General features: G+C 40.8%; 9 protein-coding genes across 9 annotated transcripts; 3 read left to right on the top strand and 6 right to left on the bottom strand.

Moving 5' to 3' along the window:
* Nucleotides 1-265: 265 nt before the first annotated feature.
* On the bottom strand, nt 266-2,189 carry BEWA_029740 (hypothetical protein; the record flags this gene model as incomplete). Its single annotated transcript, XM_004829732.1, has 2 exons — nt 266-801; nt 911-2,189. The coding sequence occupies 2 exons, from the start codon at nt 2,187-2,189 to the stop codon at nt 266-268; spliced, it is 1,815 nt and encodes a 604-aa protein (XP_004829789.1).
* A 262-nt stretch (nt 2,190-2,451) lies between these two features.
* Nucleotides 2,452-3,267, bottom strand: BEWA_029750 (hypothetical protein; the record flags this gene model as incomplete). Its single annotated transcript, XM_004829733.1, has 1 exon — nt 2,452-3,267. One exon carries the CDS (start codon nt 3,265-3,267, stop codon nt 2,452-2,454), a length of 816 nt encoding a protein of 271 aa, XP_004829790.1.
* Nucleotides 3,268-3,619: 352 nt separating this feature from the next.
* Nucleotides 3,620-4,171, top strand: BEWA_029760 (uncharacterized protein; the record flags this gene model as incomplete). The annotated part of the gene is made up of 1 exon (XM_004829734.1): nt 3,620-4,171. One exon carries the CDS (start codon nt 3,620-3,622, stop codon nt 4,169-4,171), a length of 552 nt encoding a protein of 183 aa, XP_004829791.1.
* Nucleotides 4,172-4,724: 553 nt separating this feature from the next.
* Nucleotides 4,725-6,557, top strand: BEWA_029770 (hypothetical protein; the record flags this gene model as incomplete). The annotated part of the gene is made up of 1 exon (XM_004829735.1): nt 4,725-6,557. One exon carries the CDS (start codon nt 4,725-4,727, stop codon nt 6,555-6,557), a length of 1,833 nt encoding a protein of 610 aa, XP_004829792.1.
* Nucleotides 6,558-7,215: 658 nt separating this feature from the next.
* Nucleotides 7,216-14,966, top strand: BEWA_029780 (hypothetical protein; the record flags this gene model as incomplete). The annotated part of the gene is made up of 3 exons (XM_004829736.1): nt 7,216-7,315; nt 7,432-7,682; nt 7,716-14,966. The coding sequence occupies 3 exons, from the start codon at nt 7,216-7,218 to the stop codon at nt 14,964-14,966; spliced, it is 7,602 nt and encodes a 2,533-aa protein (XP_004829793.1).
* Nucleotides 14,967-15,058: 92 nt separating this feature from the next.
* BEWA_029790 (folylpolyglutamate synthase, putative) lies at nt 15,059-16,396 on the bottom strand (the record flags this gene model as incomplete). The annotated part of the gene is made up of 7 exons (XM_004829737.1): nt 15,059-15,183; nt 15,216-15,283; nt 15,317-15,528; nt 15,584-15,809; nt 15,845-16,058; nt 16,095-16,230; nt 16,304-16,396. The coding sequence occupies 7 exons, from the start codon at nt 16,394-16,396 to the stop codon at nt 15,059-15,061; spliced, it is 1,074 nt and encodes a 357-aa protein (XP_004829794.1).
* Nucleotides 16,397-16,543: 147 nt separating this feature from the next.
* On the bottom strand, nt 16,544-20,131 carry BEWA_029800 (hypothetical protein; the record flags this gene model as incomplete). Its single annotated transcript, XM_004829738.1, has 1 exon — nt 16,544-20,131. The coding sequence occupies one exon, from the start codon at nt 20,129-20,131 to the stop codon at nt 16,544-16,546; it is 3,588 nt and encodes a 1,195-aa protein (XP_004829795.1).
* A 108-nt stretch (nt 20,132-20,239) lies between these two features.
* Nucleotides 20,240-21,334, bottom strand: BEWA_029810 (hypothetical protein; the record flags this gene model as incomplete). The annotated part of the gene is made up of 1 exon (XM_004829739.1): nt 20,240-21,334. One exon carries the CDS (start codon nt 21,332-21,334, stop codon nt 20,240-20,242), a length of 1,095 nt encoding a protein of 364 aa, XP_004829796.1.
* A 299-nt stretch (nt 21,335-21,633) lies between these two features.
* On the bottom strand, nt 21,634-22,127 carry BEWA_029820 (folylpolyglutamate synthase, putative; the record flags this gene model as incomplete). The annotated part of the gene is made up of 2 exons (XM_004829740.1): nt 21,634-21,794; nt 21,932-22,127. The coding sequence occupies 2 exons, from the start codon at nt 22,125-22,127 to the stop codon at nt 21,634-21,636; spliced, it is 357 nt and encodes a 118-aa protein (XP_004829797.1).
* Between the last annotated feature and the right edge of the window lie 70 nt (nt 22,128-22,197).

The raw sequence follows: 22,197 nt of genomic DNA on the forward strand, positions 1-22,197 counted from the left end.
GTAGAATGTTGTAATCACGACTGTTATTAAAAGGAGAGAGGTGCATGATGATGGTAACAAAGAAAATGTCAGTTTATAGAGGTCTTGCATTAAGTTTATCCATGAATTTTTCTCGGAATATTTCCATTCCTTTTGGAGTAAAAGTTTATGAGTCATAATCCCTGAGATGTTCTGAGATTCCAAACAACAAACCAACAAATTAAGACCAACCACTCAGTACTCAAGCCACTATCTATAGTATCTCCATAGAGTCCATAGACGCCCATTAAATCTGTCTAACCCAAGGGTCTCCTTTATAGCGATTATAAAGTTTCCATCCTCCAAAAAATGTTGCAGCACTTCCAGCAAGGGTACCAGAAGATGTTCCAAATGCCGACCATGATAGTATACCTCCAGCAACAGGAAGACCAGCAAAAACTTTAGCAGCTTTAGGAGTTTCTTCAGCAGCTTGAGGTCCTTCTTGAGGTATAGAAACAGTAGTCTCTTGTTCTCCAGGAGGAATAGCTTCAGCTTGTTGAGAAGTAGGTTTAGCAGGAGATCCAGAAGATAAGGTTTGTGCTATAGCATTAACTGTTTTAGGTGGCACAGTAAGTAGGCCTTGGGCAATAGTAGAAATAAGTGATTCCCATGACAAACCAAATGGCCAACTAGGTCCTGTACCACTAGTCCTAGTCTGAGTTCTTACACCAGGGCCTCCTCCAGCTCCGAGACCAGCACCAGTTTCTCCTTCAGGTTCAGCTCCACCAGCTGCTTCATCTTCACTGGAATTACTAGCATCAGAAGATTCTATATGTCCAGCATCTCCAGAATTAGGATTTTCTATGTCTCTCTTCCTAATACCCTGGAGTTGGCGAGGCTCCAGGAGCAAGAGTAGAAGCAGTGGTAAGAGTAGTAGTAATAGCATCAGTACCAGATTGACCTAGATTTTGGGCGTCTTTAACATTAGGAAGTTGATCACCTTTAGCCCCAGTAGCTTCGGATGTAGTACCTAGGTCAGATGATCTAGGAGGAAGTTGTTGAGGAGCTTTAGAAGTATGTCTTCCAGAAGCAGTTTCTCCGCCAGTAGTTTGGTCATCAGCACCATTAATACTATCGGTAACAGCATTTTTACCAGCAGGTCCTGTAGGTCCAGAAGGACCTTGTTGTTGAGGTGAGGGTTGAGCAAGTTTAGGACATTTTGCATTGTGTGCACAATATAGTTCCTCCACGAGTTTATTATATTTGTCACAGTCTTTATCTCTACTTATATCCTCTGGTGTGGTATTTTTGAGTTCAGGCAAGATCTCCTCCCACCGTTCATCTCCACTAATACCAGTAGTGCTACTATCATTAGGTTTCTTGTACCATTTGCTTTGCCCAGTTCCTTTAACATAAATAAGAGCTGGATTCTGTTTACAGTAAAATACATAGACGCTAACAGAACCTGTGACGGGAAAGGCTAGCTCAGAGGACTTTATGCGCTTCCTAATGCCACCACCCCTGGTAATATCGTACTTAATCTTTGCAAGTTTATAATCACCAGAATTGATGGTATGTTTGAAGTAATCAGCCTTTTTGGCACTATTTACTCTTATCTCCCCTTTATTAACAGTGATATTTCCTAGGTCATTAACACCCCTAGGATTATGGTAATCGCAACAGTACTTAGTCCTACCACTATTCTTAGCATGAGTCTCAGAAAGATGGCTAGAATGCTCAAAAGTTAGAGTAATGGTGACTGCCTGGTTGAGATTACAGTTGAGGTGATCGAGCTTGGCCTCAAGATCATTACCGGTGAGTTGATTTGATTTTGAATTTCCAGAAAGTGGTTGCCAGCTTATATTACTTCCACTACCACCTTTATTAAAGTGATAATCATATTTATTGTCTGATTTTTTGATCTCCACCAAAAGAGGAGTGGAAAGTCCGAAATCTTGGTCCCAGTACCAAACAGATAAACTATTAATAGGTCCCTCCGGTTTTATATCAGTATGTCGGCCATTATACTGCACTTCGGTAACTTCAAAGGGCCCTCCTCCAGCACCATCCTTGATATGTGTGAACTTCCAGAAACCAGAGCTAGGAGGATACTCTTCCTTCCTAAGACTGACAGATTCTTTACTAGGAGATATTTTATATGTAGTAGATCCAGCTCCTTGTCCACTATTCTTTTGTATGTCAATGGTGATACCAGGTGAGGAGGATGACATTCTGGGTTAGGGGTCTAGTAGGATAATGTTAGTTCCCAGATTCTCACCAATCCTCCATGTTCAGAGAGTATGCTCTGTCAAACTCTGAGATCCATGAGTAGTCTCCTATCTACTCCTCATCCATGCAGTCATCCTCCCTCACAACTAGCTCACCGTCAGAAAGACTATCCACATTCTACCATCCATTGCCACCCCAAATATTTTTCCATCCATATCTACATTATATACCCATAAACATACCTATCTGTAGCAAATCGAATCATCAAACCACTCTCCTCCAATACCACTGGAGAGTACAAATGACCTGTTGATCATTAAACTCGTAAACAAACAAACCTGTAATGGCGGATGAAAAGTTTATCTTTAGATGCTCCAAAACATTCTTTATATCTAGTACCTCTTGCGATTCCGGGTGGTGAAGGCACTGTAAACGTATCTCCGGGGCAACCAGTTTTAGATATTCGAAATAGTTGCTCAATTGAGGCGTGTAGAGCTTTTGTAATTCTGGGTAAAAACATGCAATTGTATAGGCAATGTCTAAAAGCTTTAGTTGATGATTTGGGTCTGTGGTCGTTCTATTTCCATCCAGAATGGGTAAACATTTGGAGAATGATGATTCAGTAATGTCAACACCCAGCAGGAGCAAGTAACCAAGGGCATCCAAAGCTACACTTTTCTTATTTTGTTTCATCAAATTCTGAGAATCATCGTTTGCCTTTCCCTGTAGATCCATATCTTCATGCATCCCTCCCGAATCTTCGTGTATGGCTCGGAGGTTGTCGACTATTCCATCGAAATCTTTATGCGATAATTTGCATCTATTATAGAGCATTGACTTTGTAAGGGCGCACAGGTCATTGGCAGAAAGTTTGCCTAGGCGTCCAGAGAAGTTTTTTAGAATCTTTTCGCTGTGCATGTCGTTCTTATTGGCGTCAGTATGTCCATTCTCACTGGGGTGTGAGCCATACGTAGCCATAATTGTTGCAAATCTGGCAGTTTTAGGACCAAATCTCGCGAATCTGCCTCCCAGAAAACGACGTGCAAGATGGTCAATCATCGTCCTTCTCCTCCAAATCATCTCTTCTGAGTACCTCCTTCCAGTTTTCTACCGATGAATGTGTAACATGCGTTTATTTAGGGGAAGAAAATGTCGCTGGGACCTTGAAGTCATAGGAACAAAATGACCGTTTTATGTCAACCCCGAATAACTTTCCGTTTTTCCTACAACTTTTTGCTGTCCATTAATGTTGTCCTCTCATTTCATTTTATAAATAGAAATTCATTAATCCAGCGCCGAGTAAACGAGTCAAGTATTTGGTCAGAAGGAGCGCAAGGCTGAGGGAGCTGCAGAGGGCCAAATTGCGCCAAGGTGTGACTATGGGCAGCCTGAAATTAAAGGACTTAAGGGTACCTGGAAGGGTTTGAGGAAAATGAAGAGAAAATTCACTGGTGAGGCCCAGTGTGCGGGCATCACAACAAACTCTCGTCTAACTTGCGCCACTGTCGTCCTTTTCCTGCTATTTTTGGCTCATTTCTCATTGGAAGAATTTTACAATGGCAGAGGTTCCAAAATGACCGGATTCCTATCGCAAAATGTCACAGGGACGATTTTGGCGGTTTTCATCGTATTAGCGGCGTACTTTGTAGGAGAAGGTTACGTTTTCAGGGTTTACAAGGGGTCCTTTGTGGACGGGCGTGGGCTGGTTACCCAGGTGAAGCATCCGGTTGGCTATTCATGGCGTGACACAAGGCCGTTTGTTCTGCAGAGTCGTCTATCCATCGAAACAGTCATACACACTGATGATTGCGAAAATTACGACGTGAATTCGGTAATTTACCACAATATAGACCACTGGCGTCAAAAGACCAATCTAGAACTCGAAGAGGTTTGTCTATGTCTTGAGCGAAGCGAGATGTCCCGAAGAATGAGCCTGAGCGACTATCCGACCATAGGGAGGATGAAGAGCTCTTCTTATCAGTAGGATTCCTAACAGTGAGGTCCATAGACCAAAGCAGGTGACCTACCGACGTCAAAGACTAGGTAGTAGATCACTATGGAATGAACAAGGTGAATGGAGTAGTGATGGAGACTCTATGAGCGAAGTGAATAGGAGCCTTGTGAGTGTACTTTAGTATAGGAGCATGTCTACTCCACTAGGGACTCTCTGGATGAATGGATGAGGGAGTAGATCACTATGAAATGAGTATAGCGAATGGAGAAGAACTGAAGGGTGAGCCATTACGACCATTAGAGAACCTATTGATGATATACCATCCTTTGACGGTCAGTGGATGAGGTGTAAATACGGAGTTGTGAGCAAAGAGATTATGAGAGCGGGAGTATTCGTGGTCTGTACAAAAACTGGCATAATGTGCAACTGTTGAGTATCATTCATCCATATTGCCCATTCTGCTCAGACCAGTTGAGACATTAATGGATTACTACAATGGAAGGATGAATGACTGAACAGTATAGAGGGAAGTCAGTGGAGGAACTAGTGTAGCATAGCTGTGATAAGATGGAGGGACGGATAAATGGTCACATGGAACGTACATGTAGATATCAGCAAGGATACTATTAAAGGCAAAAATGGAGTCTATAAGAGTTGGGGAACGTATAAATATAAGGGTTCCTGCGGGTGTACAATCACTCTCAGGAAAGAAGTGGAACCAAGTGTTAAGGCTGATGCAGACAGAAATGAAGAGAAAGAGAAGCTGGAAAACTATAAGTTTTATTACCATACAATTCCAGAAAATTGGGAGGGGTGGTCCATCTATTACCAGCTTAAGAGGGTTGAGCACAATGGTGTTGCACAAACTGGATTGGATGGAATGGGCAGTCTTAGCACTTATAGGGAGGTGTGTGTAATATACTGGTTAAATGACTATGCTAATATCTTCCCATTAATGATCGGTCTTGGTGCAGGCCATGTAACTCATTATAAGCGAAAGAATGGCACTACTAACGAGTGGGAAAAGGCAAGTATTGCACATCCAGCTACTTTATCAGAATATCAGAGAGTGTTGTCTGAACTTAACACAAAGTTTAACGACGTTGTGATAGTCAACCTCAACGCCGATAAAGATAAGAAGTACTGTGGTCATCCTTCTTTTAACTGCTTCAAGAGTCCTACGGAGAGCTCTAGCAGCTGTTCTCATAATGGAACTACATTCGTTATCGTCACAGTTTCAGAGATAACTGGTGGTACGGTTCCTAATGGCTTTAAAGGTTTTAAGCACTCTCCCTCTGGAAACAAGATGAGACTTTTAGGAACATACCATGGCAACTCTATGATCTCATTTAAGGAGTCAGTTATATCCACAGAATATGATTATGTAAACGCCTATTACACATCAGGGAGTAGGGGTGATAAGCCTTTGTTACTAGAACTGCAAGAACATCAGGGAACATCAAAACTTTATACTCTTGGAAATAAAGGTGAATGGGTGCCTTCAAACTTATCCAAAAATGATCTTACCAAGGTGCTCGATCAGGAGAATTGTCTGCGAAACAACATTGTCGTAGCAGATCTATCCAACAAACGAGGTAGATATTGCTGTGGCATGAGTAGACATAGGAAGATTCAAGTTGAACAACATCGTAACAATGTACCGGCTGGATATACTTCGTATTTACACCTTCCAAATGGTGCCAGTTTTAATATTCACAGATTCAAGAGTGTAGACCATACCCATACATTTACAAATTTTTATGGACAGATTACCGGGATTTATGCCTACTTCTGTAACAAGGATGGTAAGCATAGGCCAATATTGTTATATGTGAATAAAGGATCAGGGAATGGAAAATGGTTTAAGAGGACTTCCGAAGGAGGTAATAACTGGACAGATCAGGAACTTAGTTCCCTGAAAACTCATACACCAAGTTTTCCTAATATAAAACAACACATTGAGGAGGAACTTAAAAAAGTTTGCAAAGAATTCGGTATTGTATGCGAACATTCTCCTCTAACCTCTCCAAGTGGTGCAGGCTCTGGTAGTTCTAGTGGTTCTGGAAGTAGTGCTGGAGGACTAGGCTCTGCTTCAGTCTCACCTCAACAAGCTGGAGCTGGTAATACTAGTGATAGTGGTTCTGGATCTGTTCCTGCTGCTAAACCTGGTGGAGGTGCTGATGAAGGCCTTGGTGGAGGGGACAATCTAGAACCTAAAGAAGATAACCCAGAAAGTATAGGAGGACCTCCTAAAGAACACAACGCTGGAGGTTTTATTCAGAAGGCACTTACCTTCATAACATCAAAAGATGGTATAATTACTGCATCAGTTACCTCTGGAATGTGTGGTCTAATCGCTGTTGTTGCATGGAAATTGCCTAATATCATGTCGTTTCTAATCACTAAGGCACTATAATTCCCCTACCCTTGGTAGGTAGTAGAGACTCTCCCCTCTAGACTCCTCTCTTGTTGGCATCCTGGAATGCTAGGCCTCATGGAATTTTGGATAAACACTCTTTAGTTGACTTCCTATTCCCCAATCATTCACCAAATAGATTGTAATCTGCTAGGAATCTTATTCTATTAAAACGCCTCTCTCATCCGGAATTCTACACCTCTTTTGCCACCGATTTTTCAACTCTTCCTTAGGCTCCCTTATGGTCGCCACAGAGCTCACTCTGTTTGCTATACTCCTCTACATCGTTGCATATCCATTAGTTGGCGTAGGCGGGCGTTGCTTTTTGCTCGTCTCAGGGTGTACTTACCTTCCATACTTTTTATGACTCCATACAAGTCATATTCAGGAGATTCGTAGGGTTCGAAAGGTTTTGGCTAACATTGAGCGTTTTATCGAAAGAAGAGACCCTGCTTTGCATCCGGAATCTAAGAAAAATGCCAAGAGGACTCTGGCCCAACTTTTATTCCTAAGACACGAGCGTCATTTGCGGTCCTTGCGTGAAAAACAAAAGGAATCTAATTCATAAAGGTCATAATGTACATAATTTGTTGCCTATAGGTTCCCATTCGACCAAAGAATCCATGGGCTTGTGATCTGGGACCCTCGTGTCGGCAAAATGACACAAAAGGGACGGTTCAAGTTCCAGTCCTCAGCAAAGGTCGCAAAGTCAGTAAATGCAGTTCCATTCGATGACATTTTAGCCTTCAAATCCGACGGTACGTCTCAAATTCTTCTCTTCTTCTCCAGCTCTTGACAATTGTGCGTTATCAGCGATAGATGAAGGGTTTTCGTCTACGTTTACTCTATGAAAATGCTATATACAAATCTACAGATGCGAGGGGATGTTTTGGTATTACGCTCAGGAATCTCCTTAGGCTCAAGGACCTGTTAAAGTACAAGCAGGAACTAAAAGAGGTTCAGAGGCTTTCTCACTCAGCAAATGAGCTTCCTTGCGATTATCCTGAGGGAAATGAAGCTCTGTCCAGTGAAAACAAAGTCGTACAAGTTCTACTCGGGTGTGCAAAAGTAGCCACTCCTGTAGAACTTGAGGGTCTCTTTAGGCTACTAGCAGCCTATTTCAAGGTATTTACGTTTGCAAGATGTCACATTCTTTAGGACTTTGGTGCAAGTTGTAGTGTACCACTTGTAGATATTTTAAAAATTGTCGAACAGAATCCAGATGTAAACTCAAAGTCAGCCTTTTCTTTTCTAGTCACGTTTTTCAAGGCTCACACTACACATGTATTAAAAAACATCGAGTCCCTTATAAAGGACTTTTTGCCGTGGTTGAACCATCGCAATGGGCTCATTAGACGTCTCTCCATGGAGTCTCTCGGTATACTCCTCAGGAGGTCCAATTCGTCCACAATCGAGAATATTATCGCATTCTGCATCCACATGGATGGATCAGAAAAAATTATCCTAGCAATGATACAAAATATTGATGGAAATTTTACATCCAAGATGGAACACATTTTTGTCTTTATACTCACAAGATTGGTAGATTGTAATCCCGAGTCTCAAGGTGAAAATGTGGAAAAGGTTGTAGATGTAATGAGAAAATGTATCGCGTCAATGAAGGTTTATTCAAAGGGGAAACAAGTTGATTTGGCCTGGTTAAACAATTTGTATGATGAACATATTTTTAAACTTTCACAGGATCAAATTGCCGTTCCATCATTCAGATCTCTTTGTATTGTCCTAGAGCTCTGTCTAGAGATGTTTATCAGCTTTAAATATGCGGGTTACAAGGGTTTGAGTTCCTATCCACTGATTGCAGATGGAGTCCTATTTTCCGTCCTTTTGAAGGATTTTGTGGTACCCCTCATTATATTTTCCAAGGAAAATGCAGTTTTGTTTGAAGAAATCTGTACCATGCTTCTCAGGGTTGTAAGGTCATCAACAGAGGCTACAAGAGTTTTGGATAGAGATTTTAATGCAGTAATTGAGGCTATTGACTACAAGTGCGCAAGTGGTGGGAACATGAATCCATTCCTCTCCTTATTCGAGTGGAGATTAAAGAGCGATGAAATTGAGCAGATTTCTAGTGTACTTGTGCTTTTTGCAAAAATATTCAATGACAGGGAAGTCTTTCATCCGTTCCTCATTAATCCTTCAATTGTCCAGAGGATTGTCTCTTTTATTCGTGTCATCCTGAATGATATTAGCGCCTCTAATTTAGAGAATGGGTCTGCACCTTTTTCCCTGGAAGGGAAGATAAACAATCTATTCTCTTGCACAAGTGGACTGTATTGTATATTCAACGTGAGGAAAAGGCTAAAGTCTGCTCCTCCACTTGTTGTGGATGACGCATTGCTCTCGGAAATTTTGGAAGTTTGTCTGAGATCCTTTTATACTCTTGAGGATAAAAGAGTGGTGATCAAGTTGTATGCGATAACTTGCGACATGGTTAAGGAAAGGTCCGAGTACATTACAAAACTCTTGTCTCTAGTTCAGGAAAAGGATGAAATGTTGAATAATTGGACCTTGATTGAATTTCTTCACAAGAATTTTACAAACGAAATGCATAACATTGTTCAAAAGGTTGTGACTAAGCTCCCATGTGAAGATGTACAGTTGCGCTTGAGTATCATCATGTTTGTGCAAAAGTATCTAATTAGCAGAGAGATTCGTTCTAGCGCCTATCTGGAGCCCCTGTTGGAATTTGAAACACTTTCAAACACGGTAGCTAATGGCAGGAAAAAATGTTTGCTAATGCAAAAGTCTGTAAATGTGCTTGATGTTACAGAATTTAAGGGTGCTGGTGCTAAAAGTGATGACATTGCATTTGCCGTAAATTTCATAACGAGGATTCTCGTGAGTCAATATTTTGTAAAGTTTTCTCCACTATGGCAAGGGTGTCGCGAGGCCCTCTCTATGCTGGCTCCAAAGATAAAACCGGTACCTCACGGTGGAAAATTAGTTGTTGGTATTTGGGATTGTCTTTTTGAGCAACTCGAAAATCTGGAAAGGAGTAAAGAGGCATTTCCTGAGTTACCAAAAATACTAGAGGAGGCTATAGGCTATGAAAGGTGTGAGAGGACGGATGCAACAACTTTGCAATCCCAACTCTTGCAAATTATGTCGCATTTGATTTCTGAAATCAAGGATAGAAACTCCAAGATACAACAACTTGTGGATTACACGTACCAACAATTTATAAATTCCAAGTTGGAGCTCCAAAAGTATCCGATTGCAGCTGTTGCAAGTTTATTGCAAAAGTATAACAGGGATATTGGTGACCATGAGCTACTATCCATATGCCTCTCGGATGCCATCCGATCCAATGATCCAAAAATACGTGAGAATGCAGTGATTGTAATATCTTCAAAGTACAAGGGTATAGATGTAAAGAGGTTGTGTGAATTAGCGTCTGGCGGTTATACACAAATTTTAAGCTTGACAAAGACCGCTTTCGAGTATTCTTTGGAAGAACCCTTTGAACTTTCAACAGCTATAGAAATTAGACTGCTGGTACCAAGAATTATCCAGCACACAAACGTAGCCCATGGTGTTCCAATAATTGACTATTTCTCATCATTTCCGCCAAAATTTGTCAACATTGTACTCTTGGAACTTCTTCCACAAGAGTTTCAGGATAGTTTTCTCAATAACCTTTCCAAGGGTGGTAATGATGATTATGGAACATTAATGGGAATTATGGACTACAAGCAACAGCATGGATCGCTTCCTCAAGTTTTAACTACGCTTCATCTACTGATAAAGCGTCTCATGAAACACCTAACTGAGCAATCAATCTGTATAATGAAGTTTTGCTGCAGCCTCTTGGAGAGTGATAGGGACTCTCCTATCATTGTAGAGCGTGTTTTTAAGATAATGGTTGAACTTGTAGAAGTATATGAAGGGAAAAGGCAAGAGTTTCTCTCTATTCTTTCATCAGTGCCGGAACTTGTTGTGCATTACATTAAAACTACTGCCCTGTCACTACCGTTTCTTCTCTGTTGGACTTGCAAGGGAGATTATATCGCTGAATTTTGCACAAGAGTCATTCCTGATGTCTTCCCGAGCATATTCTCTGGCAAACTTTCCAATCAAATATTGCAATTGGCAAATGACATTTACAGTGATGCTACAATTTTAGCATATGCTCAAGCCTCGGATTCTCAAAATCATCCAATGTTTGAAATCATGCTGAAATCCGCTGAACCTCTTTTGGACTCACTTGCATCATTGTATAGTTCGAGTGGAGCAATCACCGAATTCAACATAATAAAGGGGATTACATCTCTACCATTGGCTCCTTCTGTAAAGGCAAAGGCTCTGAATATACTAATCAGTTGTCTACCTGGAAGAGATGCCATGACTGGCAAAAAGTTCAAAAGTAACAAGGTGCGTGCTGAAAAGTTTAAAGAGTGGAGGAAATTGTTGGAATCGCTCTCCTTTTGTATAGCCATGATAAAGGATGAGGAAATGGTTGACAGGATTTGGGGGTTTATAAACAATTGTCTCACCTTTGTAGGTGAAATGGAGTGCAGACGCTTAGCTTCTTCCATGTTACCTTTGCTACCGTCTCAAGAAAGGGGAGTAGGGTACTTGGGAGATGTTTTATACAAGATGAATGCTACAAAGAGTAGATCTGTGGACGCAAAATTGGACCTTGATCTAAATGTTGAACTTATTTCAGATGTTGTACAAGAAATTGAAAATGATGTATTATCCTTGAAATGTCTCCATACGATCCAAGTTCACGCCTTGTTTGTGATTTGGCATAACCACAGGGACCCAGGAGTTCGCCGCTCAGTTGCTTTATTGACCAGTGCCGTAATGAAGAAAATTTTTGAAGCGTTACGGAGCCAGACTTCTTCTTTGGAGGGCATACAAGCGCATGCAGCAGAAACTTCAATACTCTCCCAATCCATCTTTCCCTTTATAAGGAGATGTTTTGGTAGTGATAAATCTGACGATGCTTTAGTTTGTTTTTCAATAGAAGTTTTGGAGGATTTCGCAACTATATTCAGTACGGATCAAAAGATGAAGGAAATTCTGACAAATAGACTCCACAGTGACTTGCTGGGAAACGTTGCAATTGTGGAATGTCTAAAGAGTCTGAGGCAGTTGCAAAAGCATAAACGTTGCAAGGGTCTAAAGCAGGTGCAAAATATGGTTGGATCGAACGTTTTTTCGCGCAACACAATTTCAAAACTTTTCATACCTCTCTGTCTAAAGTTTCTCGTTCAATCGCATGCGGTCAGACATCCTGGCCTCTCTGACATGTCCAAGGAATGTATCATTGTGCTTTCAAAATCGCTATCTGCACTCTCCCTAGTCAAGTTCTTAAAGAAGTTGGTGAGCACCTACGATAGCTCCCGACTCTCTATTGTGCTCAAGATTTTTTCTAGGGTCCTACAGAACATTGCAGAGCCCACATTCTTTAACTCCCTTGCTACTGCGCAGAGTGCAGACACTGTGAGTAAGCACAGGGGACCAGAGGTCCTGGACAAGATACTCTTGAAGTTAAAGAAAATGTCGGTAAAGAACACGAATAAAAAGGCTGGGCAGGTACCAGTTCCAGAGGTATTTGAATCTGTTGGTTCGCTCCTATTCTATTTTGATGGAATGATTGTGACTCGGGAAATCACCAAACATTCTAGAATATTGAGTAAATTTCTAACTTCTAGGGATAGAGAGGTGCGAAGAGCTGCAAGAGTGTCTTTAATTAACATTCTGAAACCATTGCCATTTAATTACGCTTCATTTGTTGTCAAGGAACTTTCACTAAATCTCACAAAGGGGTTCCAATGCCCAGTACTCATCTTCACAGTCTACTCAATCATGCATTCAGTCTTGAAAAACAATGAAGGAGCAATGCTAACCACAAAGGATGAGATTTATAGAATGTTTGAAATGATTGCTGATGAGCTCTTGAGAATGCAGGAAAAGGATGACTCACTCTCGAAAATTGATGAGGCTAGACATCCAAGGGCGTGCAATTTAATTTCCCTAATTTGTCAGTATGGAGATTTGCAAGTTGCCTTTACAGTTGTATCTTTTCTACTCTCAATGTTGAGTGGTAATCTCAAGATTAACAGGGAAACTTACTTTGAATACTCCAATAAATTCTTGCGACGCGTAGAGCAGTTAATTGCATATGCAACCTCTGGGTTTATTTTAAATCCGCAACTTGATCTAAAGACCCTAATGTACAAGTTATTCTTTTCAATGATCTCCACAATCTCCGGTCTAGACAAGGCATTGGTGGCATTTCCAAAGGATGTTACATTATCCTTCAACTCTTTTGTTCAGGGAGAATCTGGGTCCTTTTCAGATGTTTTAGAGCTCAAGGCTGAAAAGAAGAAGCCTGGAAAAGAGGAAAAGAAAGAATCTCTGCCAATTTCATCTAAAAAGGAAGATCACTACACATTATATCCAGGTGCAGCCACTGGGAGGTCTTTGGGAGTTGCAACCGCAAAGTATGGGTTTGAGAGACACATTTATGCTCCCATGCTTGTGGACATGTCTCTGCGCATCTTTTCTCATTTGCTGAGCAAGGGACTTCCAGAGGAAAACAAAGAGCTTGAAATGTGCGAACTTGGAGTATTGACTTGCTTCATGTGTGAAGATGTAAAGGTGCAGAGGACTTCGGTTGGATGTCTCTTTAGTTTGTGTAAACAGAAACCGGATCTTGTTCGTCGTTTCGGTATTTCGCTTGCAGACCATCTGGTTGATCGCATAGGTTCCCTGCAGTACATTGGATCTGAACATTTAGCAAAGGATTGCGTAAGATTGGTTTGTATATTCTTCAAGTCAAAGTTCCATGACCTATTATTTGAGGCGTGGGAAAAGAGCAATAGACCAAGTGGACTCGTTGAAGCTATACTACTGCAAATTGAAACAAACATGCACCGCCCATTACTGCAAACACCTCTGCTAAAACTTTTAATCATCATGCTCCAGCTTGAGACAATGGCTAAAACATTTGATAAACAACTTTATGCGGTCTCTGACGAGGTTTTGGTTAAAATGTTAAAGGGCGACATTTCGCAAAAGGACTCTTCAATGGCTCCTAAAGCAGTTGCTTATGCTCTGGTTCTTTTGCCCATGGAGGAGAGTTTCCGTTCAAAATGGGTTGGAATGCTAGTTAAACACATTAATGCCAGCAATCCGTACGTTCGCTCCCATGTTCTCCAAACGCTGGCAATACTATTGAAGGAACTGCCTCCAGATGTTACCTGGAAGCGCTATGCTCTCATGTTTGCAGTGGCACTTTTGGACCAGTTGATAAGGGACTATAATGACAAGTGCAGAGACCAAATGGTTTCCCTCATTTCCATCATTTGGAACATTGGATCAATTGAGAATAAAAACGAGCTCGTTGACTGCATTTCCCATTTTGGAAAAAAGAAGGAGAAACATAGTGAAACCTACTTTGCCTACTTTGCATTCCTCTGTATAAAGCAGGAAGAGACAATGAGTGCGATTAACAAGTTGAATGTCTTGACATTGGCCCAGGATTTTATGGGAGTAATTTTGCATGAAGATGCTTCGTCTCACGACGGGGAATGGCAGTATGTTTACTATTGGCTGAGAGTTTTGGAGCATATACTGACGATTGACGTTAGAATGGACAATTTCCAAAAGGTTTGTAAAAACTTTTCAACCGCAGTTTGGAATTTTGCCATACAATCTGGAACAAGTTCAAAACACCCATGGATAAGCGCAGCCTCTTTGCGAATACTCTCTCTTGTACTATCATCCAAAAAGGCTACTTGCGCGTTACTCAAGGACTTTGATTCCACGTGCGTTGGAATGCTAAAACCGTGCTTTAAAAACTTTTCAATTCATTCAGACGTTGTAGAACGACACAGAAAAGTTGCAGAGTCCTCGGAATCTGTCATTATAAACACCGTAAAACTCATTGCTGGAGAAGGAGATGCCAAAAACTTTTCAAAAGTTGCCTCAAAGCTCTGCTATCTACTCAGGTGTAGTATGGGTAGACGGTCAGAATGCAAAGAGAGGAGCGAGCGTCTTTTAGGTATAATCGGCCACATTGTAAAGAATGAAGAGTTCTTGTACGACTCAAAGCAAAGGGTCACGCTACTCAAAATGATCATATCCATCTTTAGAGTAGCACACGCCAAAGAAAGCGATTCATCATGGAAGAGATTTAGAGTCGCAAAAACGGAATCGCAAAATGCAGACTTTGCACAGTCTCTCCTCACAAACATGGAAGACCGCTTTGCCGCCGATGGGAACTCTACAGAGTACCTCAAACTACTCAGCTTTGCAAGAAAGTTTGTACTCGGATCAAGGCTCGTCAGGAAAAAGAAAATTGCCATCGCCCTAGCAACCAACCAAAAACGAGCTGCTCTCCGCAAAATCAACAGGCATAAACGAAGGAAGAGGTGAATGGATGGTTGTACACTGACCATTCTGCTCACACCAGTTGAGACATGAATGGAGTACTAGTATGGAAGCGAATGAGTAATGAATGAAAAGAATTACAGCGACAAGCCTAGGGATTTCCAGGCTTGTTCCATAATGTAGGCGGTCCCAGTGATTACGAGTATGTGTGAACCCCTGCAAGACTCCAAAAAGGCATTGTACAAAATGGCATCAAATGGGTCTACAAACTCTTGATATAATTAAAAGGCTTACCAAGCGACTCGCAAGTTGAACAAAACCCCTTTGATTTTTCAATTCCCCGCTTAAATGCAGTCTCTAACCTGTGCGTTTGTTTGGTCATGGATGAAACAAACTCTGGTGATACACTTTTAGTCAGCGATTCTTGGTCGGCGTCAGACAGCTGTCGGCAATAGTCGTGCCCAGAGGGTACAAAGTAAATGTCCTTTAGTATCAATTCACCGCTCCTGTTTCTCACACTGGCGGCCGGATTGAAAATTCCAAGACTCCTATTGTGAGATATCGACACACATAAAATTATCTTGTCTTCAAACGACTTTACAATGTCCTAAATTTTTAATCTTTCCTCTCCACTGGTCATGAAACTTGTAACGTAGACTTACATTGCACAGTCTGTTTATTGCGGTCTCATTGTGTCCAATGTCGAATATTACAGCTCTTGGAGTTCCAACTTTTTCTGCATTACTACATTCTCCGATGAGCGATGACAGGTGCGCCTTTACAGATTCAATTTGTTTACTCGATAGCATTTGCATGCGCATTGCCAAGCATGAAGTAAGGGCTGATCTTGGGGCTTTCCCAAGTTCAAGTGCCTGTTCAAACACAACTCTGTATCATTGCTGAATGTTTTGGAGGTCACAAACCTGGCTGTTTCTGAATTCTCCTCATCAAAACTACTAAAGACCCGTTTCTCACATTTTATAACACGGGCGTTTACTGCATTTGCTTTTTCCACAAATATATCATTATCGTAACAATTTGGACCTAAAACTACGATGCTATTCTGCTTGATCGTTCCAGCCTTTTGCTTTGCAATGTCCTCCAACCTTTTGCCAAGAATGTGCATGTGGTCGTATCCTGTAGACTTTTAAGTCAGCTATGTAATAGCGTTACCTATGGAAGATATGACGACAATCTTGGTGTTTGTCGCAAAATTTGTCTTGTCCAGCAGACCTCCGATCCCCGTCTCGAGGATTATCCACTCAGTCCCCTTTTCCTCAAAGTACAAGAGAGCCATGAGGAGAATGAACTGTATGTTGTTGTAAGTGTATATGAATGCATGGAAATTGTATCAAGATATTTATGAGAGTAAATATTCAAACACTGCGCTTTACATGGTTAAAGAGATTTGAAAGGGGCAAAGGGTGTATGAGGAAAAATAAAAGGCCATAATGGTGTTTGTCTATAGTCATCATTGTCATATTTATGGTAAGATGGTTCACAGAATTCCTCACGATGGGATCATAGGAGAATCTATGATGTGCCCATTCACATCAACAAGCCAACAAATTAACACAAACTACTCAGTACTCAAGCCAGTATCTATAGTATCTCATGGAGACTCATATTTGTCTAACCCAAGGGTCTCCTTTATAGCGATTATAAAGTTTCCATCCTCCAAAAAAGGTTGCAGCGGATCCGGCAAGAGTACCAGAAGATATGCCAGAGATGGCTCCTATACCAAGAGTAGCAAGTCCAGATTCAGCAACAATAGCAGAAGCAGTAGGAGTAGACTGGGATCCATCAGCTTTAGGATCTTTAGAAGTAGAGGAAGTAGGTTTAGCAGGAGCACAGGGGCTATTAATAGTGTTAAGTACCCAGATGATTGCTCTGTAGTCGGTGGATCCAGTATTGGATAATTTGGATGCTGCAGATACCCACAATCCAGTGGTACTGCTAGGATTCTCACTCTTATACCAGTTATGGGTATCTTCAGTTTTGTAGTATAAGAGTAGGGGTTTGGTAGGATCCTCTGAACAAAAGTAGACTTTAATAACATCCACATCTAGAATGGGTAAAGGTGATATTCCTTTGAGAGTTTCCCTAGAATTATTACCATTAATAAATTTTACTATGTGGAACTTTCCACCACCATTGTTTAAAGCATGCTTATAAACCTGATAGTTTTCAAGAGATTGATCACCAGGAGTAGGATCCTTATTAACTGTCATCCTGTCACTAGCATGTCCATTGTCCAGTTTCTTATCTTCTTCCTTACAAGCATCATAGTATCCAGTGTTCCCTGTCTTGCCTACATCTATTATAACTGCACTGTTTAGTTTACAGTTTAGGAGACGAAGTTTCTTCTCAAGATTACCTGTATCTACAGAAGTAGGTACCCAGTTCAAATCTCCATCGATACCCTTATTCTCATAGTAAATTTCCTTCTTTAATTTTGAAGTAGGCTCTATGGTAGTTACTTTGACAAGGAGGGGTCTGTTCCTTTCCTGGTCATCCTTGGTATCTTCCAAGGCAGTCCAATAGAAGACGGATACTGTTGTAACTCTATACATTGGACTTTCTAATCCTTCTGTTGTAGGTTTATTATATCGGAATTCATTTACAGTGAAGGGGATCCCTCCAGCAATGGCATGTCGATACTCGGTGAAGCCAGGTGAATTATCCCTAACATACATTACAAGAATCTTTCTTTTTGATCCGCTATCATATTCATAATATTTTGTATGTCCTCCAAGATCTCTATGATAAATGTCTACGGTAACAGATGGAGGTTGGCATTCATTCCTAACATTATCAAGAATGTCTAGTATAGTTTCATAAGTCTGATCATTAGATGGAGGAAAATCTACTGGCTTCCAAGTCATTCCTCTATCATCACTCTGGAACCACTTATTACCAGTAATCCTAGGATCATTAGAGTCTATGTATATCAGGAGGGGATTGGTACCTCTACCGCTACGAGTATCCTTACCGCAGAAGTAGACCGTAATAGAAGAGACATCTATAAGAGGCGTTGGTAAACCGGTAAGCGCTTTATCCTGCCCACTTGTAAACTCTGATATGTGAAATGTATGAGTGCTGCCTGAGTTTCCAGTATAGGCCTTCAGATTTGGAATGTGCTCAAAGGCTTTATATCTTCCAAATTGACTGTTAGGATCCGGTACCTGAGAGACAGATACCTTTTTATGAACATTATGTCGATGACCACAATAAGACCCTTTAGTTTTATTAACATCTATGCTTACAACCTGATTTAGATCGCAGTTTAGAAGCTCAAGTTTATTTTCCAATTCCATTGGCCTTAGAGGAAATCCTAGTGGAGTCCACAACTTCCACTTACCATTGTCAGTAGTTCCTGTCCCAGCGTTCTCATAGTAAGTGCTCTTCTCTGGTCCTCCGGGTGTATGAGCTGTGACTTTGATGATAAGTGGTCTACCCCTTTCATCCGGATTACCCTTCCTTGCAGGATCCTCCAATGGTCTCCAGTAGTAAACAGACACTCTGTCAACGTACTTTAGAGATTTATTAGAGGTTATATCCAAAATTCCAGAAGTAGGTTTATCAGTATAATTTACATTCTGGAGTGTAAAGTAGCTAGTACTCCCGGATATTGTGTGAGTGTACTCAATAAAACCAGATGCACCAACAACCTCACCGCCATTTACTGTAATCCATCTTCCAAAATCATCTCCATAGGCGTATGTATTCCCTATAGTTCTGTTATAAATGTTGATAGTTACTTCAGGTGGCCTACATATACTCTCAAGAGTGTCTAAAAAATCAACAACTGCGTTATCAAAGCATTCCTTTCCATTAAGTTGATCAACTGGTATCCATTCATTACTACTGTAATGTTTCTTAAACCAGCGTTCTCCCTGATCGGAATTTGGTAAATAGATGAGAAGAGGATTATTCACCGATTTCCCGGAAGAACGAATAACATTGACTTCGCCCTTGCAAAAATAAACAATAACTTTATTAGCACCCATTATAGGTAAGTGCAGACCACTTAATGTTATAGTCTTATCGTTTTTGGTAAAGCAAGATATGTTGAATGTATTTAGGTTTATTCCATAGTGTGTCTTAGGATTTGGAGTATGAGAATAGGCAGTATAGTTTCCAAGATGTTTGGAAGAACCTGGTATCTCACTAACCTTGACTTTCTTCTTGACGTGCTTATCCACAGTATCTTGATCATTATGGCAATACGTTGTTTCTGTATGATCATAATCGGGGATGTTTGTAACATCTATTTGAACTACACCGTTAATCTCACAATTGAGCAAGTCTAACTCCTCCTTAGTAGGTTTACCATCGGACTTTATATTATGTTTAGTCCATGTACTATTTCTGCTGTTCCTATAGTATGTTGTCCCTGAATTAGCAGTAACACCCACAAGGAGAGCCTTCTCAGTATTACCAGTCCAGTAATAGGCTTCAACGGAGGTAATATGGTCTCCATTGGCTCTAATCACAGTTTGGTTCCGATCATCTAGTACTTGTGCAAGTTTGAATGGTTTGTTATCTTCTGGAGAATGAGTGTACTTGAGGAAGTCCTGTGTAAATCCCTTCTCAGGATAGGAAGTCAGTTCGACCTTAATTAACTTGTCACTGGAAGAGCTTCCTTTATATTCTTTAGTATGAGGGTTTCCCTCTGGCTTTTCTGAGAGCTTAATGGTTACTTTGTGTGGAAGTTGTATTTGAGGTTGTGCTGAAGGTACAGCTGCAGGGGCAGGAGGAGAACCTTCAGGAGAGAGCAGTTCAGTAGCAAGTTGGCCAGAATCAGGAAGAGTAGGGGAAGAAATAGGAGGTTGTTGAATAGATCGCTGTTGAGGTTTAAGATCATCATCGTCATTAGCAATCCTTTTGGCTAACTCCTCTTTTTCCTTTTTTTGTTCAGCTTGTAGTTGATCCAATGCCTTTTTTCTCTCAGTTTCTTCATCGGGTTCTCCTTGGTATCTAGTTGGATTGGTAACCGTAAGATTTTGAGGACAGCTTCCCAAGGTAGAACAACCATGATTTTTGAATACTTCATTTAGCTTCGTCCATTTGTCACAGCTTATATTTTTCTTGTCTATATCCGTGGGTTTTATACTGCTTATTCCACCAATCCATATCCATGGATCGTAATAACCAGTACCCTTCTTATACCAACCTTTCGCCGTAATACTTGTACTATCAACATACATGAGTACCGGCTTTTCTTCACTACAGTAGAAGACGTAAACACTCTGTACATTTGAGATAGGAAAGTGTGGTCCACTTAATTTCACAATTCTCCTTTGATCTCCAGAATTCTAATGGTACTTAATGGCAGCCAAATTATACCTTTGACCTATGGTATGCTGGTAGTACATAATATGGCCATGATTACCTGTGTTTATCTTCCCAGAAGCAACAGTAACTCTATCTTTATGGTTATCACAACAATACTTTTTACTCTGTCTAGCGTGAGTCTCAGAATTCCGATAGGATATATCCAAGGTAACACCAATACCTATGGAACATGCTATCTGATCAAGTTCAGTTGTCAGGTTTTCAGTAGGTTGATCCGGACCACTATAAAAGGTCTTTGACTTTTCCTTACCAACTTCTGTCCAGTTTCTACCATCGGTATTTTGAGTATAGTGCCATTCTGATTCTCCACCTCCCCGTTGTAGAAATTCAACAAGAAGGGGTACTTCTATGCTACCCGCAGAAAAATAGACTCGAACCTTATCGATTCCACCGCCTTTGTTAAGAGTAATACCGGTACTTCTTCCTCCATACGTCACTCTAGATATACTTGCATCACCGTTAATTGCATATTCTTTAATAGTATAATTGCTTCCAGGAAGGGATGGAAGTTTTATGTATGAAGTTTTTATCTTTCCCCTTATACAATTAGATATCTTAGAATTTTCATTAAGAGTACCAAATTCAGGATTCTGTATGTTAAATACAACGGTATTATTATTGTGGCAGTTCTGATTATCTAAGGCTTGTTTTTCACTCAGACTTAGTACAAAACCATTCATCCAAGGATTACCTGGCCCACTCCTACCGTGGTACTTAGTTTTTTCTGGGTTACCATTCTCAGTTGTAATTCCAAGAAGGATAGGCACATTGTCATTTCCATCCCAGTAGTACACCGAAACCTCATTGACATTATCTATGGAACTTATTTTTTTCCCCGTAAAGCCTCCTCTTATTTGATCTCCACTGGTGGCGAGTGTTCTATCTAATGTAATTGGTCCATTAAGAGGCTTATGAACATGCCTAAAGAATCCCTTTGGTAGACCAGTATCATTCTTAATGACCGTAAAGGTGGTACCACCGGATTCATAACTTCCAGTGCCACCATCTTTCTTCGGCTTTTTGGAAAGATTTATTTGAGGATTTACCTTGCTCATCCTCCATGATTAGAGGGCATGTTCCTTCAAGACTCTGAGATCCATGGGAGTCTCCTATCTACTCCTCATCCATACATTCATCCTCCCTCTTACAACTAGCTCACCGTCAGAGAGTGTTCACAGAACCCCTTTACACTCCGTAGTCTCACTGAACCTCTACAATATCATACTCCTGAAAATATAGACACACCTCCAATTATCATTCATTTTAATGCTCGTTCCATGGGTTACTTTCCTCTTATTGCCATAAACTAGTCTCAAACCCATGGAACGAGCATTAAAATAAGAACAAAAGGAAATCAACTTACCGAGAAAAAGTGGAGTTCCAGGCCACCTATTACGGCACTAATGCGTTCATAGATACGCACAAAGTCCTCGTAACTGATCACTTTGCCCTGGATCTTGATCCTCTCGTTGTAGTCCCAAATGTGCGGAGAAGTGTAGAGTCCAACCATCTTGCCTAAATGGTCGTGTTATGCCAAAAAACTTTCTCTATGACTATTTCCATGCCCTCTAACCGGTATGAATTCCCTTGAAGGGCAAAAGATAGGGAATAAGGCAAAGAGAGGAGAGAAAGATAATAACCGCAAAACTAACCGGAAGAGATCAAGCACTGCGAAATCTTGTGAGATACCGATGACTTGCCGTTTGTACCACTGACATGGATGATATTAAAGGCATTGCGTCTTATTTTGAGCAGTTCCAGAGCCTTTTCAAACTCATCGTTCTTTGAGTAGCGATTCTTCATAATCAACTCGATGCAGCGTCTGTATTTCGTCTCTATCCCGTCCATTTTCATCATTTTTCTATCTTTTATCTCCTTATCCATCTATTCTACGAGTTAAAGCGCGCCATTTGTCCCT

Source organism: Theileria equi, chromosome 1, assembly GCF_000342415.1.
Source record: "Theileria equi strain WA chromosome 1, complete sequence".
NCBI lineage: Eukaryota > Apicomplexa > Aconoidasida > Piroplasmida > Theileriidae > Theileria > Theileria equi.